The following is a 16,059-nucleotide window of genomic DNA, read 5'->3' as shown; positions in this document are numbered from 1 at the left end:
TTTATTTAATCAGGATTGGGTTTGTTTTTGCTTTTTTTTGGATAATTGGTCTTGCTTTAGTTACTACACAGTGATGATATATCTGAGATGTTGCACTATTTCAAACATTGTCCTAGTGTCTTAAGTGTTTGCAAATGTCCTTTTCTTTTATTGGTAACCTTTGTACCTATAGCACTTCAAGGAAAACTATTAGTTCCCCATGTTGTATATCTTTAGGACACATTGCTTTTCAGGGCACATTGCCAAGTATAACTATTCATCCAGGGTTACTTTGTGGGTCTGGGCAGAGTGGAGAGGGTCTCTATTTTTGAAGAACTGGATGTGTGTAGAATTGTTGTTGAGCAGAATGTTGTTTGATTATTTTTAATATGTGCTTTAAAATATTGATATTGTACTTGCCAGACATGCTGATATCTGCATTGTATAATGTGTAAGTATATAAATAATGAGTAAATGTGAATAGTAAAATAACATTTTAATTCACTTAGTACATTTGTATGCTAAAATCATTGTAAAATCATAGGTGTAGTGTATTTTATATTTTAGAAGTATCCATGTACTTTTGGGTTAGATGTGTAAAGCATCCTTTCTTTTCCTAGTCTCTTACTCCTCAAGGGGGCAGGAATCACAAGTCTCATGGAGTCAGTGCCCTTAATCATGACTGGGAGCTCTTTCTAGTGCTTGACAGTAATGACTCTGAACAATGTAGTTGACAGTCAATGAGAAAAATTCTCTTTAGTCCTCCTTGGCTGGAAGGACAGTGTCTCAGATTCAAGGCCTCTGTGATATGGTGGGGGAGTAAAGGAAGAGAGAAATTATGAGGACCAAATAATTCTGTCAAGGAGCTTTTCAAAAGTGCCAGTCACCTGCAACTCCACTTGAAGTCAATGGAAAGTCAGACACTAAATCCGTAAAATCTATGTAGGCCCTATCATTACATGTAATCTAAATGTGAACCTCATATACATCTCATTTAAGAATTAATACAAGTTGTGGTTGTTGTTTTGTTGTTGTTTGCTTTGTTTTGTTTTGTTTCCCTAAGAGATTGATGGCTACAAAAGCAGGTGCAGTTATAAGGCAACTGGAAAGTCAACTGTGTTTGGTTGTATTTGACAGATTTTTGGTGGTCACTTATCTTGATACCTCTTGTTAGCTGTTTCCACTACTAGGGATAAAATCTATCACAGGAGGAAAAGGATGAAAAGATGGCTGACTTCTCACTATCCTGTTCTCACAATTTCCGCAAGTTCACACCTGAATCCTTGGCTGCTATTGAGAAGCGAATTGCTGCCAAGAAGGAATACATAGATCAGCAGCCTGAAGAGAAACCTCGTCCCCAGCTTGACTTGCAGGCTTTCAAGAAGCTGCCTGCTCTCTATGGGAATCCTCCTCAGGAGCTCATTGGGGAACCACTCGAGGATCTTGACCCTTACTATAGCTGTCACAAGGTTAGAGCCATCAAAAAAGTTAGTTGTTTTACCTTTGCTTCATTAAGAAGTTCAGCAAGGAAAGGCTTCTGCTGACAGATCTGATTTTAATGCTTCCTTGAGCAAGTTATCAGTAGAGAGCCTTTTCTGGTTTAGGCATCAAAAAGCTACATTTGGCAGCGCTTCCTTTGAATGATTACATTAAGACAGTTGTATTAAATCAGTTTATTATAAAACAGGTACCTAACATACTTTGAACATTAAGTGATAATGTAATAAAACCTTAATTTTATACTCTACTAATCAAAGCAAATGAAATTCATCAGCATGAGTCATGTGCACAATTTACTTGCTGCTTCAGCCCTCCATCTAGGGCTTAATAGGATCAATAGGGTCTTTGGTAGTACAAAGCCTCTGCACAATGTGTAGGCTGACCAAAGCCACTACATTACATGCAACTTCTCTCTAAAGGCTGCTAATGGTCAGAACCACTTAATACAGTCTGGTTTCCAGTTACAAATTTTAATAAGGAATTATGGCACATAAATACATATATTTTTACAGAACCACCAGTTCATCAACAATATTTTCTATAGAATATACTTTAGCCATTAAAATATATATGAAATTCTGAGACTTGAACCCACATCTCTCACAGTCCAGGTTAGGGCCCAAACCCCCAAGCTAACAGGGTGAATTTTTCTCAGTCATCCCTGTTGCAGTTGTTACACTTTGTATAAGTAATTAGATATTCATTGGAACAGGGACTCTAGCACAGGTCTCCTGCATCCCAGGTGAGTGCCATAAAAACTGAGCAATAGAGTTGGTTTCTCTCTGGTCCAAGGAATATTTAGTTATTTATTCAAAGAGGAACAGCTCCAATAGGAGAAACTGAGCAGAGGAAAGAGAGTGACTAACTGTATATCCCAGGTGTTAGAACACTCCCCACTCCCTTTTTCCAGTTTTTAGCAGAAATTTCAGGTTCCCTGGTTTTTCAGAAATTCCACCCTGGATCTGAGAAACCTTCCCAATTAAAATTTCAGCAAAACCACCCCTTTCATGGGAAAAGTTTCAGGTTTGACAAATCAGTATTTTTCAGTGAAAAACTGTTGAAAAAATCTGGAGTAGTAGTACTATCGATATTAGTGAATTCTGAGAAAATGGTTCCGCAAATAAAGGCCCCTGATCCTGCAAATGCTTACAGACATATGTAACTTGATTCTCACATGAGTAATACCATTTATGTTAACAGGAATACAGACATGAGTAGAATGACTTATGTGCACGCTCTTTTTAGGATTGGAGCAAACTGAGGGAGTTTCATACTGAGAACTTCCAACTGATTACTTAATAGCCTAAATTTTGCTTGGGGGGAAAAAACATGGAATATGTTCTCCATAGTACACAATATTTCTTCCTGATTTTTTGAAAAATGTGTGGTTTAAATGTATAACAACTCAAAAGGAATAGACAATTTAAAAAAAAAAGACTTTCAATTTAAACAAACAAATAAAATGCAAGTCAAACATCAAACTCTTACCTATAATCTGCAGCTCTAGCCATAAATGCAAACCATTAACATCCTTAGTTAAATTTCTGGAAAAGCATAATTTATTTAATATTCTCTTTCATGTTTTTCTTTTCCTTAAAGACATTTATGGTACTGAACAAAGGAAAAACAATCTTCCGATTTACTGCCACGCCTGCCTTGTGTATACTAAGCCCTTTTCATCCAATCAGAAGAGCAGTGATTAAAATTTTGGTACATTCATATCCTTTCAGTTTGCTTTACTCACTTTTCTTTTTTATAATAGGTGCAAGATAATATGTGTGTTAAACTGAACTTGTCATATTTTAGAACATATCATGGCTCTATCGTTTTTCTAAAAGCAATAATGCATGTGCTCCAGATATCTCACAGGTAATTTTGAATTATTTTAGAAATGACTATTATTAGGATATGAAACCGGAAAGTACAGGGATAGATCTATACAGAAGAAGGATGGCCTTGGAAACCAGGAAAAAGAGGGCCCAATTCTGATCTCACTTATACTTGTGTAAATCAGGAGTAATGTCATTAAAGTTAGTGAGCTTGGTTCACTACAGTGTTTCACCATGTGACAGGGTGCTGGGAGCAACCAGGCTGATTCAGCCCCCTGCCACTGATGCCCTAATTAGAAGGAATGGGAAGAGCCTGAGTAAACCCTGCAATGGATGGGTTAATGAGGAGCAGCTGCTGGGCTTGTTAGGCCAGGCTCCCAGGAAGAAAGTTGGCAGGAAGGGTGGGTGAGGGCAAACCGCCAGCAGGGGGAGAAGTTGCAGCAGAGGGTGAGCTTCCCTTGACCTGTGGCTGGAGGAGTGAGGCCCCTGGGGCTGTAGGTTGGAGTGTATATTAGTAGATGGTGGTGGGTTAAGTTTATAAATAAAGAGCACTGGTGGGAGCACGAAGCTGACATCTGGGCCTGATTTGTGGGTGCAGAGGATCTGAGCAGCGGGGGGGGGGCTGCGTGGACCTGCTACACACCAGTTTTACACTGCTAAATTACACTGGAGTACACAGTGATGATTCAGACTGAAGATAGGGCATGATCCTGCCACAGTATGGCTCTCAGAGTGCCACCAGTCTCATCTCCAACATAATGAGGTGGGGTCGCATGGGCTGGCCAGCCTAATTCAGACATGCCACTTCTCCAGCTGGGCTGCCTGTGTTCAGGTCCATGGTGCTTATGGTGCAGCTGTTGGGTCTCTGGAGGTCCCTGTATGAGAGGATGGCTCCTAAACTTGCAGCTGGTAGGCATACGGGAATTTGAGGTGAGGCATCTTCTGCACACACCCCTGCTTCCTGAATTGCATGTCCACAGTGGGTATGGTTTCCCACCCTTTCTGCCTTCTGCACACTCCTCCGGAGCTTGGTGCATGTGGATCACATCTGCTATGTGGTGACTGTATGTGCCTAGCTTTCTGCACCAGTTGCAAGTGGGTATGTGTGCCAGTGAGGCCACTGATCTGTGTTCAGTACTTTTGCAGATCCCCTGTCTGTGGTAGTGCAAACCCCTTACACCACTACCAAGATCACACCCATAGTCATTATAAAATCAGTGATATCAGAATCAGTCCCCTGGATTACGTTCCTGGCTCTTTCTTTGTGATCTTGGATAAATTACTTAACCTCTCTGTTTGTTCAGCTGTAAGAAGGGCATAATACAATACTAACTTCAGAGTTTCATGCGGAATTCACTGTTATTACCTTGACTTCTATTGCACTAGTGCCCAATGGCACCAGACAGAAGTAGTACAAACGCATACAAAGTCATGGTTCCTGCCCTAGAGAGCTTACAATATAATTTAAGATGGAGACTCTACAAATGAGTGTAACAAATTACATTAGGGAAAAGGAAGGGTAGAAGGAGAGTAGTGCCAAGCAGTGACATATTTTTCATACATATCTTTTTGAACAAACTGTTTTTGTGTGCAGAAGGATGGTCTTGTGGCTAAGACACTGACCTGGGACACTGAGAACTGGTTTCAATTCCAAACTGTCACAACTATTTGTGTCACCCTGGACAAGTCAGATAGGCCTAGTTCCAAAAAGTTACTTAGGCTCCTTAACTTCCATTGAAATCTAAATACTTTTGTGGATCTGGGGCCTTTTCTCTTTGCATATCAGTTTCCCATTTGTAAAATGAGGATAAAAATACATCCCTTTTCCCAATGTTTGTCATTACTTATTTAGACTGTGAACCCTTTGAGGTAGAGGCAGTCTCTTATTAAGTTTTACATATGATGCCTAGTGCAGTGAAGTCCCAATCTTAGTTGCTTAGGTGCTACTGTATTATAAATAATGTAAATATTAGTATATTATGATGTGGCATTAATTAAAATGAATACCATCAAAATAAAATTGTGATGCATGTCAAAATTTGAAGTCATATATTAAATCTACAACTGTTAAAATACTTTGTATATTGGGGAAATTTTCTGATTACTATAATGTTCTTTGCCTTAACTCCTGTTGTTCACATTGTTCACTATGTTTATTATGTGCACTATTTTAACCAATTGTTTCTTCATGGCATATGAGTCTTCTAAGACGAATAGGTCTCGTTCATTGAACAAGTATATTGAGTAAGTATTTTTGTAGGAGTTTATTTTTCCTAATTCTCTTGTTTTAGTTAATTAGTTAATTGGCCTCATCTTGTAGTCCTCACAAAAGGCAACCTCATAATGGAGTCAGTAGGAATTTTGCTTGTGTTAGAACTTCAGGACTACTGCTTTGTGGATATAGGGCCATCATCTACTTTCATTTGCTCCAATGTAAATCCAGAATAACTCGTTGTGTAATCCCAAAAATGAGTTTTAGGGTACCAATGTACTAACCTGCTGATCGCCTCCTTAGTCTGTTCTTCCTGAGGTAAAAATTCCCAGGATTGTTAAGGAAACACTAAAAGGACACAGATATAACTTTCCGATAAAATAATTGACATGGGCAGTCAAAGTATTCTTTCCAAAACAAAGTATCTTTTTACTGATATAACTGATAATCCCTATGTGAGGTTCCCCTGGTGCAATCTGGACTGGTGAATTGCTGTGGCACCCAATCCCACATCCCAGGATCCCATTTTACTCTGCTCTACTGTGAGAACCCCCACTCCCTGGCTGTTCACCCCCACTCCCTGACCTCCAGCATGTAAGCTGCTCCTAACTAAGTGGGTGAGTGATGTTAGCCAGCCACTCCTGGGATTATACAGCAGAATGACACTAGTTAATATCACCAGTCCCAGATACAACCCTAGGAACCTCCGTCTTGCAACGTCCAGTTGTGCTCACTTAATAATGTAAGCTCATATAAGTTCATTAATTTAAGAAAGAAATTGATATGCACCAGCCTTGTTATTTCAAGTGGAGTCTTCAACACACTTCAAACCAAACACACTGCTTTAGGTAAAGAAAACAGACAAATGTATTAACTATGGAAGAATTTTAGGTGATTATAAATCAAAGAATAAATCAAAGCATAAGAAGTCAGATTTGGTCAACAGAAATAAAAGCAAAAATATATTCTAAGCTAAGCTTAACACTTTCAACAACTTTACAAATTTAGGTGATTCTCAACACAGGCTGGCCTGTTTCCCTTCAGCCAAGCTCTCCCCTTTGGTCAGTACTTCAGTTGCTTGATCGTGTTTTGTAGATGGAGGTGGAAGAGAGAGGAAGAGCATGGCAAATGTCTCCCCTATTTATAATATTCCTTCTTCTCTCTTGGGCTTTGCCCTCCCCTTCAGGGTGAGGTGCTGAACAATACCTTATATGGAATCATTCACTCCTGAATTAGTGAGCATTACCTCACCCTGGTTCCAAACTGACCAAGGGAAGGAGAAAACTTACTTGAGAGTCCAGTTGATCATCCATTGATGCCCAGGCCAGTTCTTTGTTCCTGGAAGGCTGATCTGGGTTTGTGCTATACATGCCTTGATGAGTTGTGAACTAACCCTCTGCTTCTGGAGAGTTTTGCCTGGACATGTTTAAACCATGAGGACACATCTTTGGGAATATTATATAGTGCAGCCTCATAACTATACACATTAAATTGCAACCACCATACTACTATAACAATAATGATCAGTATATCATGAGCATTCCAAAGACATCTAACGTGACATACTTTGCATTACATAATGCACAATCATAGTATAGGGATGAACATGGGGATGCAGGCATTATACCCTACTACAAGATGATCTAAAAAAACCTAAACAAGGAACAAAATCCCTAAGACACAAATCCCTTGCAAGTTAAAGAGCACTTAAACTACAATAGCATATATTTTAGATTATTCTAAGCGGATCAATTTGTTGCAAGTGGCCAATTTGCAACAAATTCCTAACAGCAGATCTTATAGTTTACATAGATATCTTGCAATTAATAACACACAAACACTTCAAGAATACACGTATTAAATACTATGCTATTTTTATACTATACTTATACTAAACTATGATTAAAAGAATATTAAGCTTACTCTATAAGTCCATTGAGGTTTCATTTTAAAAATCGCTGCTGCTGTTCAGTTTCTGATCAGTCAGCTCTACGCAACTCCAGTTTTTCTCTCTCTTTGCAGCCACTTTTCTGATTTCCCTTGATGGCTTTCCTATTCTTTTCACACTCTTCTCTTCTTCTCTGATGCAGACTCTGGAGTCTGAAACTGTTGCTGGCAGCTGGTCTTTTATGCTACATTGTAGCCCTCTTTATATATATCTATATCTATGTGTATATCATACCACCTCATTATATCGGGGATGTGCATCCCCACCAGCCACGATTGTATTGATGAGCAGTGCACTGTGGGTACCCATCCTACAGTGCAATTAGGCGCAGGGGCTTTTGGGAAGGTCTTTGGCCTCCTATGATGCAATGTCCTCCCTCCCTCCCTCCACTGATGTCAATAGCAAACAAACTAGCACTTTTTCGCACCACTTTTCGAAACCCTGGCTCAGCTGCACATACACCATTGCTCGAGAAGCATTAAGCCCGCTCAGCTCTGCATTATCATTGTGAGTATCACAAACACCCTGTAACTTATCCTGCAGTATTTCCAAGGCCGAGAGAAGAGCCACAGCGCAGAAAATTGTGATGTTACTCAAGCTGCACTGCTGCAAACCATAGAATGAAACAATTCCTGGTTGCTGCTGGCTGTCATGACATGAATTCAGTGGAACACCATTTCTGGTCCCAGGAAACAAGCAATGACTGGTGGGATCACATCGTTATGAAGGTGTGGGTTGACAAGCAGTGTCTGCAGAACTTTCAGATACATAAGGCCACTTTCCTGGAACTTTGCACAAAACTGTCCCCAGCCCTGAAATGCAGGAATACTAACTTGAGGCCTCCTCTGACAGTGGAGAAGTGAGTGGCCACTGATCTATGGAAGCTAGCAATGCCAGAAGGCTACCAGTTAGTTGGGAATCAAGACGGAGTCTGTAAATCCACTGTGGGAGCTGCTGTGATACAAGTCTGGAGGGCCATTAATAGACTTCTATTAAGAAGGGTAGTGAGTTTGGGAAACATGCAGGACATAATGGTTTGCCACGATGGGGTTCCCTAACTGTGATGGGGCTATTGATAGCACTCACATCCCTATCTTAGCACCAAACCACTTTGCCGCAGCGTACATAAACCAAAAGGGATACTTTTCCATGGTGTTGTGAACACTGGTGGATCACAGGGGGTATTTCATCAACCTCAACGTGGGGTGGTCTGGAAAGGTGCATGATGAGTGTATCTTTAGGAACTCAGGTCTGTTCAGAAAGATGCAAGCAGGGACTTTTTTCCAGACCAAAAAATAAATATCGATGATGTTGAAATGCCAATAATGATCCTGGGAGACTCAGCCAACCCCTTGCTCCCATAGCTCATGAATTCATACACCAGACACCCGGACAGCAATAAAGAGCAGTTCAATAATAGGCTGAGCAAGTGCAGAATGGTGGTGGAATGTACCTATGGATGTTTAAAGGCTCACTGGTGCAGTTTGTTCACTAGGTTAGACCTCAGTGAAAGCAATATTCCCATAGTTACCTCTGCCTGCTGTGTGCTCTATAATGTCTGCGAGACAAAGGGAGAGAAGTGTCCGCTGGGTTGGGTCGTGAAGGCAGATCAGCCAGATGCAAACTTTGAGCAGCTAGATACCAGTGCAACGCTGAGAGCCCAATGAGGAGCTCTGCTTCTCAGGGAGGCATTGAAAACCTGTTTTTATAATGAGCCACAGTAGGGTGCATCACTTATCTGTGCTGTATCTTCCCATCACATTCCCTCCGTTGCAGCATTGTCCCTGCACCTCCCTTCACCCTCCACTTCCATTATTAAATAAATAATACTTAATTAGAAAGAAGTTGACTTTTATTGCACATATGTAACAGCAGAGGGAAAGGAAAATAATTTAACTGTTAGCAACCATTCTAATGGAAGTGGCAGGGAAGAAACAAATGCTTCTTGTCTCTGAAAACAACAAAGCCTGCACATTTAAAGTTCTTAGAATGGCCATCTTCTCTTCCTGCTCCCCTCCCCTAGTGTTGAGTGGAGTACATACTGCACCCTGCCCATCCTTCTCCTGGAACACTTGGGAGGGGATTGGACAGAGGGTGATTATTGCTACAGTTCTGCAGGGGCTGCAGAGGGAATCTATCTGACGCTGCTGTTCCTGAAGCTCAACTAGATGCCTCAACATGTTTGATTGGTCCCTCATTATTTGCAACATCTTGTCCTGTGTGACATGCTCATGCTCTTGGGGTGCTCTCCGTGTCCATGTCCAGTTTTTTGGACAATGAAATCCTCCAGGCTCTTAGCTCCGTGTCAGCTGCCCCAGAAATGTTTATTATCTTGTTGAACAGGTCATCCTGAACTCTCTTTTTCAGCCTTCTAATCTGCAACAGCCTCTCCGCAGAGGTGGAGTATGCACTGAAGTTTAGCCTCCCAAAATTAGTTTTTTGTAGGAGGCAGCCCTAGGAGGGTTGGGGGGAATCACCCAGGAGAAAACACATGAACACTCATTCCCAGATCCCTGCCATCCAAACAACCTCATGTTAGGGAAACTGTGGTTGAGGGACCCAGAAAAGGTCGTGGGTGGGGGATCACACGCACTGTTGTTTTTGGGATGAGCATATGTATTGTAAATTTGCACCATCTCCCCTAGGTGACTCTATGTGACATTAGTCTCCTGAGAGTAACACAGGTGGAAAGGGAGCAGTTGCGGCACACGTCTGGTGATGCCAGCTGATTTAATAATGGAGTGGCGTGGGAAAATGTCCTATTGTGTTGGAAGAAATCAGGCTACCTTCCCAAGAAACTTTCTGCAAAGGATTGCAGAGTAACTCCATGAAATTTTCCTGGAGATATCCATGGAGGGTTCTTGGGCCATCACTGTGCAAATAAACATTCTGAGGGCAACCCTTTGCATATCTGGAGCACCTACAGGGACGCCCATCTCCACTACACCTAATAATTTTTTTCATATTAAACAGAACACATCAGAGGATGTAACCCCAACACAAATATTGAAATTCCTTACTCACCAGAGGTGCCTTCCCCGGCATCTCAGTTAACCAAGGTACTGTCCTGCATCCGGCTGGGTTGCTCTAGGGTTAAAAACAGCTCCTGGTTGTCGGGTAGAATGGATATCCCACTTGCCTGTCCCCTGTTCTCCTCCTCTTCCTCGTCCACAGTCTCATCATCATTGGCCCAGGACTCAGATTCCCCCGAGGTATCAACAGTGCATCTGGTGGCAGTGGTGGGGTCATCACCGAGAATCGCATGCAGTTCATCGTAGATGCACCATGTCTTTGGTGACAAACCATAACCACTATTCGCCTTCCTTGTCTTTTGATACGCCTGCCTGAGTTCTTTGATTTTAACATGGAACTGCTGCATGTCCCTGTTGTGCCCCTTCTCCAACATGCCCCAGGGTCTCTTTTTGTAGATATCGACATTTCTTCTGCTGGATCAGAGCTGTGTCTGAACAGATTCTGCTCCCCACAGACCAATGAGATCCAACACCTCAAGGCTACTCTAGACTTGAGCACATTTGGGGCGCTCAGTTGTCATGATCACTTATGCTGGCAAGCTCTCCACACTGACCAAACAGGAAATGGGAATTCAAAATTTTCCGAGGCTTGACCAGGGGAGGGGCTTTTTCCTGTGTACTTTGCCGTGGATCAGTGGAGTTAAAAACAAATGTCCAGAGAGGTCACAGTGGATCATTGTGGGACACCGCCAAGAGGCCAATGATATTGGTTTACACAATGCTCCACCTACACTGCCTCTCATTCGACCCATTCTCTTCGATTTTAGTACTATGCCTCTCGCAGAGGTGGATTTATTAAGGTGATGTTTCTGGTGAGTTAGGTCAGTGGAACGGACCTGGCAGTAGAGGTGCATACATTATGTGGTCGATGGAAGGTGGCTTCCATCAATCTAACTTGGCAGCATAGACCAGGCCTCAGGGTCTGCAGCATTCATCTCAGGGTGGAGTGACTTTTGCTTATTCAGACTAGAGTTTAGAAATACAAAGGATAATTTCTCTGGTAATAATTGGAGTCACTCTGGATTTACACTGGGGTAAGTGAAAGCAGAATCTGAGCCACTAAGCACAAAAAAGTGCTAAATTCTTTTCCTGGTTATCTTTCCTCCATCTTTCATTGCTCTAAGCCCTGAAGTCCTTCCTCATTTTTTACTCATTCCTTACCCAAACAAGTCTTCCACCAATGTCACTATTGAATAAGGATTTCAAGAAGTGATCCTTTGTCTTTTTAAATTCATTTGAGTAATGTTGATTTGTGCACTATTTGCTATAGTAAAATATTCTGTCAGAAGTTTCTTGCCTATGGAACTGTGTTAGTAAGTAAGGCCCTTGTCTTCAGCATTGCCAATTCTCACAATTTTATCACTTTCACTAAATATCACAATATTTAGTGTTTTGTCTTAAAGCCCCAGCTCCAGCTCCTGGAGTAATGTGAAAACCTGAAAATCTCAGATTACAGAAAAAAAGAAAAAAGGTAAAATTCTAGCCCTCCCAGTTGTCGCGGAAAGCTTGAAAATGTGACCCCTAATGGCTTCAACAATAGAAGGCAAAGAAAAAGAACCCAAAAGTATTATTTTTAAAATGTCATTATTTTTAAGCCAATCACATGATGTTTTTGGGCCTGGCTCATGAGTTCTGAACACTTGCTGCTGGCTACGTTATGTCTTGCAGTGCTATGTAACTGGATCCCTGCACCTGTATGAATTCCATTAACATCAATCAGTGCATCTCCTGCCTTTGTGGAGCATGTTGCAGGATCAGTGTCTAAATTAACAACTTTCAGCCTATCAGCTCATCCACTTTACTAACTTTAATATCTGAATAAAACCGTGACATGATTTTAATATACATCTCCATTTGTAACTGGTGTGCCTCCCTACATTTCTATGTAAGAGAGTCAGAATTTAGAAAGAATAGTATATGCTGTTATGAACTGAAAATGCTGTTTGAATTAATTCAGACAGTATTTTCAGAACATTTTTTCTCAGTGAAAAGGGCTACATTTCTGTTAAATGATTCCTGAACATATTTTCTGAGTATCAAATGCCTTTAGAATTCCCTCAGGAGACCTTGGTCTTGATGAAGTGACAGAAAAGCCAGCAAAGCATTTCTTGATAATTTCCATTTAAAACAATGCTACCTTTAAAATGAAGATCCTGTAAGTTTGTATTTCTGTAAGATTTTTCAATGTTCTTTGAAGAAATGGATATCAGATTCACAAAGTGAACAACATACAGTGCATTGAACAGTTATTTTTAAATGGCCTGTGATTTTCTGTGCCTGAAATTTGGTGTGTCCAACCTGAGATCTCTTAAGATTTTATCAAAGAAAATTGTCATAGGCAAGTAAGTATAGTGCTGACATGGATGTTGATAACTGCATCCAGACTGCTGTCAGCTAATATCTCAGATTGCCTGTGAGTTAGGTCCTGATCCAATATCCATTGAAATCAATGGAGCTTTTCCATTATCTTCAATGGGGATGTTGGATGAGCTCCTTTGGGCTCTGAGGAAGCTCACAGAGTGAGCAAGCTAAATGTGTCTCCTCCATTAGTTGCTAATGCTTTTGCATTTCTTGGACACTTTACTCCCCAGGTACACTTTCACTGGCATTTACACTTTTGAAGTATTGATAAAAGTATTGGCAAGAGGATTCTGTCTGAATGAATTCACTTTCCTTCGAGATCCATGGAATTGGTTGGATTTCAGTGTTATTGTTCTGGCGTAAGTAAGAGTGCACATATTATATATATAGATTAAGAGATATCATTCAGTTAAATTACTTTTGCTTGTGTTGATTTTCTCTAGAACTTTTCACTGAAGTGGCTAAAGTGCTGTACTGTGCACTCAAGACACAAAAACATTTTAAGGAGTGAAAACTGTATCTGGGAAAGCTATCTAGTGCTCCTGTATCCCCTTCATTGTATGGTACCCAGGATAGCAACAGCATACCAATCACACACACACACAATAAAAATAAAAGGGATTGTACAGAGGACAAAAACAGCAACATATGATACACTCTATTCCCTTGCATAGAAACCAGCACCCCCTTTATTTGAGATAGGAAAAGTTCTGACCCTGACAGGGAGTGAGATGTAATATCTGTAGTGTCATGAAGTGTATGTGAGTGCACACGTGTGTAAATGCATGTGAAGACACTATGGCCACATATGTACAGACACCGTGGTGGTCAGTGGATCAAATCTGGGATCTTCATCACCAAAAACACAGTTTGACCTTGAACTAACTGAAGTTAGAAAGCTATTACAGTGGCTGGGATCAGCCACAAGAGGGAAATAAAATCAAACCTATTATAGGCTCTCCCTATTATTACACAACCTTGTCAGGAATATTTCCAATCCACAGTTCAAGACCCATAGGGGATGCCAATTTTTTATGTCTGTTTCCTTTCAAACATAAGTACCAAATAGAGGAAGAACATGTTAATCCAGTTTGATTACTCCAAACATTCCAGAGTATTCCAAAGAAACTGGGTCTTTCAGTCCCTTCTGTCTTGGTTTCTTTTTATCACAATAAGGCAATAAACAGACAATTCTGTCATCCATAGTGTTTCCAATTATTTCATTGTACATGGTATGAAGTGTAATCCATGCCAACAGTGGCTGGAGCTACATCCTGCAGAGTTCCTCTGAGCTTTCTGCATGGACAGCTTCTCACTCACTGTGATCCTAGTGACAGCATACTGACTGCAGCCCAGTCAGCAAAGAGCTTCTGACCTCACACACAAATACAGTCATGGGACTTTATAGTTCCATTATATCCATAAGTCCCTTTTTGTTACTAGTTCACATGGCGCTATTGACTACAATTCTAAGGGAAAGAATATCAAAATTATACCATTAAAGGAAAAGACAAATGTGGAGCTACATGTTTCTGTGTGTGTGTGTAAAAAATGAAGCTTTACTTTTGTCTTTCCCATCTTTGCACCAAACAAATTGGATTGCATATCAAATAAACTAGGAGAAACATTCTGAATCACCCTTTCATGAATATCTCTGCCCATGAAGTCATGACTGACTTGAAAGTCTCAAGCTTTACCTCCTGCTTGGCCAAAAGAACAGCGTGGGAGTGGGACTGGGGGAGACAACAAGGAGCAGGGGTAAGCTGGTAGAGCAGAGAAAGTAGCAGAGAAAAGCAAAGGGTGCAGTTGACAGGTACTGGGGATACTGTGTGATGGGAGGTTGTCAGGCTTCTTTTGTAGAATGGGGCTGTTTGGGGGAGAATTGATTGCCCTGCACAGTGGGAATAGAGGACACAGTGCTAGAGGATCAAATTGATTTATTTTGTTTTGATGAGGAAAATAGATGGATTTTTTTTTAGGAGATAGGACTGTGTTGCAGGGGGAATTAATAGATTTATGGGGAGGAGGCATATTTTGAAGTTTTACTTGGGGATCTAGTCAAAAAGAAATTATTCTCTTCTTTGTCTGGTTGAAACATATAATTTTGAATAATTTCTGTGTTACTTTAGTTTAAATTTAAAAGTGTATGGTATTGTAGGAAGTTGGTGGCAGGCATAACCAAATGTTATCCTATAAGAAGGTACTACCTGAAGTAACCAAGAAATGGATTTCTAATACATAATGCTTAAGAAGAAACCCTTGATACATGATTTGTTAATACTCAAGATATTATATATTCAGAAGGGTTCACAATTAGGAAAAGGCATGTAAAATAGTTGATCTGTTCATTCAATTTAATAGCATGTTGTGTCATGTCTTGATTTTACAGATATGCAGCGGAGTTTAGTGATCTAAGCAATGTTTCAGTCCTTCGCACATTCAGGGTCCTGAGAGCTTTAAAAACTATTTCAATACTCCCAGGTAAGAAACCCTGATCTCTGAATATTTTCTACTAACTACAAGTGATTTTCTTCTCCAACTTCTTCACCATTGTTTTTTTGCAGGTCTTTTATATATATATATTATTATTATATAGAACTCATCTAATTGTTCTTGTTTATCCTTGTTTTGACTGTGCATTGTCAATACATCAGCAGACTTGTGCTTTATAATTAATATATATTATTATTGGATCAAATCCTATTCAGTTTTTACTTATTCCTTAATCAGGAAAGACCATTAGGTATTGTCTGCTTAAGGAAGGTTGAATAAAACTTGAATAAGGTCAATGGATTTCGTCCATTGGTCTCTTTCTGGTCCCTTTGTATTATTTTCTCTGTCTGTAGCGTTCAGGTCTTCCCTAAGTAGCATAACTGTAAATTTTATTATCATGATGTTTATTCCTCTTTCTAGGTTATGAAAGACATATTATCCCTAATCCTTGCACAGATGAGGGTGTAATACATGGGGGAAGGACATAAGGAACCTTCTCCCCTCCACACACTCTGCATTCCCTGCAAAAGTGCTAGAGATAAAAGTGCAGGGGGAAAAACTACATTTCTCACATTGATCACTTCTATCTCCTTTGTGCTATGTTAGTATTGCAAAGATGCATGTAACAGCAGCCCTGTAATTATGAAACTGTGGCTGCTGTATACTGTTTTAAATCTCAATAAGAAAGGTACATGTATTTCATTT

General features: G+C 40.4%; 1 protein-coding gene across 2 annotated transcripts in view; it reads left to right on the top strand.

Moving 5' to 3' along the window:
• The first annotated feature begins 1,205 nt into the window (after nucleotides 1-1,205).
• Nucleotides 1,206-16,059, top strand: part of LOC137149320 (sodium channel protein type 5 subunit alpha-like) — a 107,128-nt gene continuing 92,274 nt past the window's right edge. For both annotated transcript variants that reach the window (XM_067542805.1, XM_067542806.1), the window contains exons 1-5: nucleotides 1,206-1,448; nucleotides 3,079-3,197; nucleotides 5,448-5,552; nucleotides 13,092-13,220; nucleotides 15,251-15,342. In XM_067542805.1, coding sequence (XP_067398906.1) covers nucleotides 1,206-1,448; nucleotides 3,079-3,197; nucleotides 5,448-5,552; nucleotides 13,092-13,220; nucleotides 15,251-15,342 — 688 coding nt within the window. The remainder of the gene's footprint in view (nucleotides 1,449-3,078; nucleotides 3,198-5,447; nucleotides 5,553-13,091; nucleotides 13,221-15,250; nucleotides 15,343-16,059) is intronic.

The sequence above is a fragment of the Emydura macquarii genome, unplaced genomic scaffold (assembly GCF_026122565.2).
Source record: "Emydura macquarii macquarii isolate MOO-44397 ecotype Brisbane River unplaced genomic scaffold, CSIRO-AGI_Emac_v2 contig_719, whole genome shotgun sequence".
NCBI lineage: Eukaryota > Metazoa > Chordata > Testudines > Chelidae > Emydura > Emydura macquarii.
The sequence above is the reverse complement of the archived record's forward strand: the minus strand, read 5'-3'. Positions and strand labels throughout refer to the sequence as shown.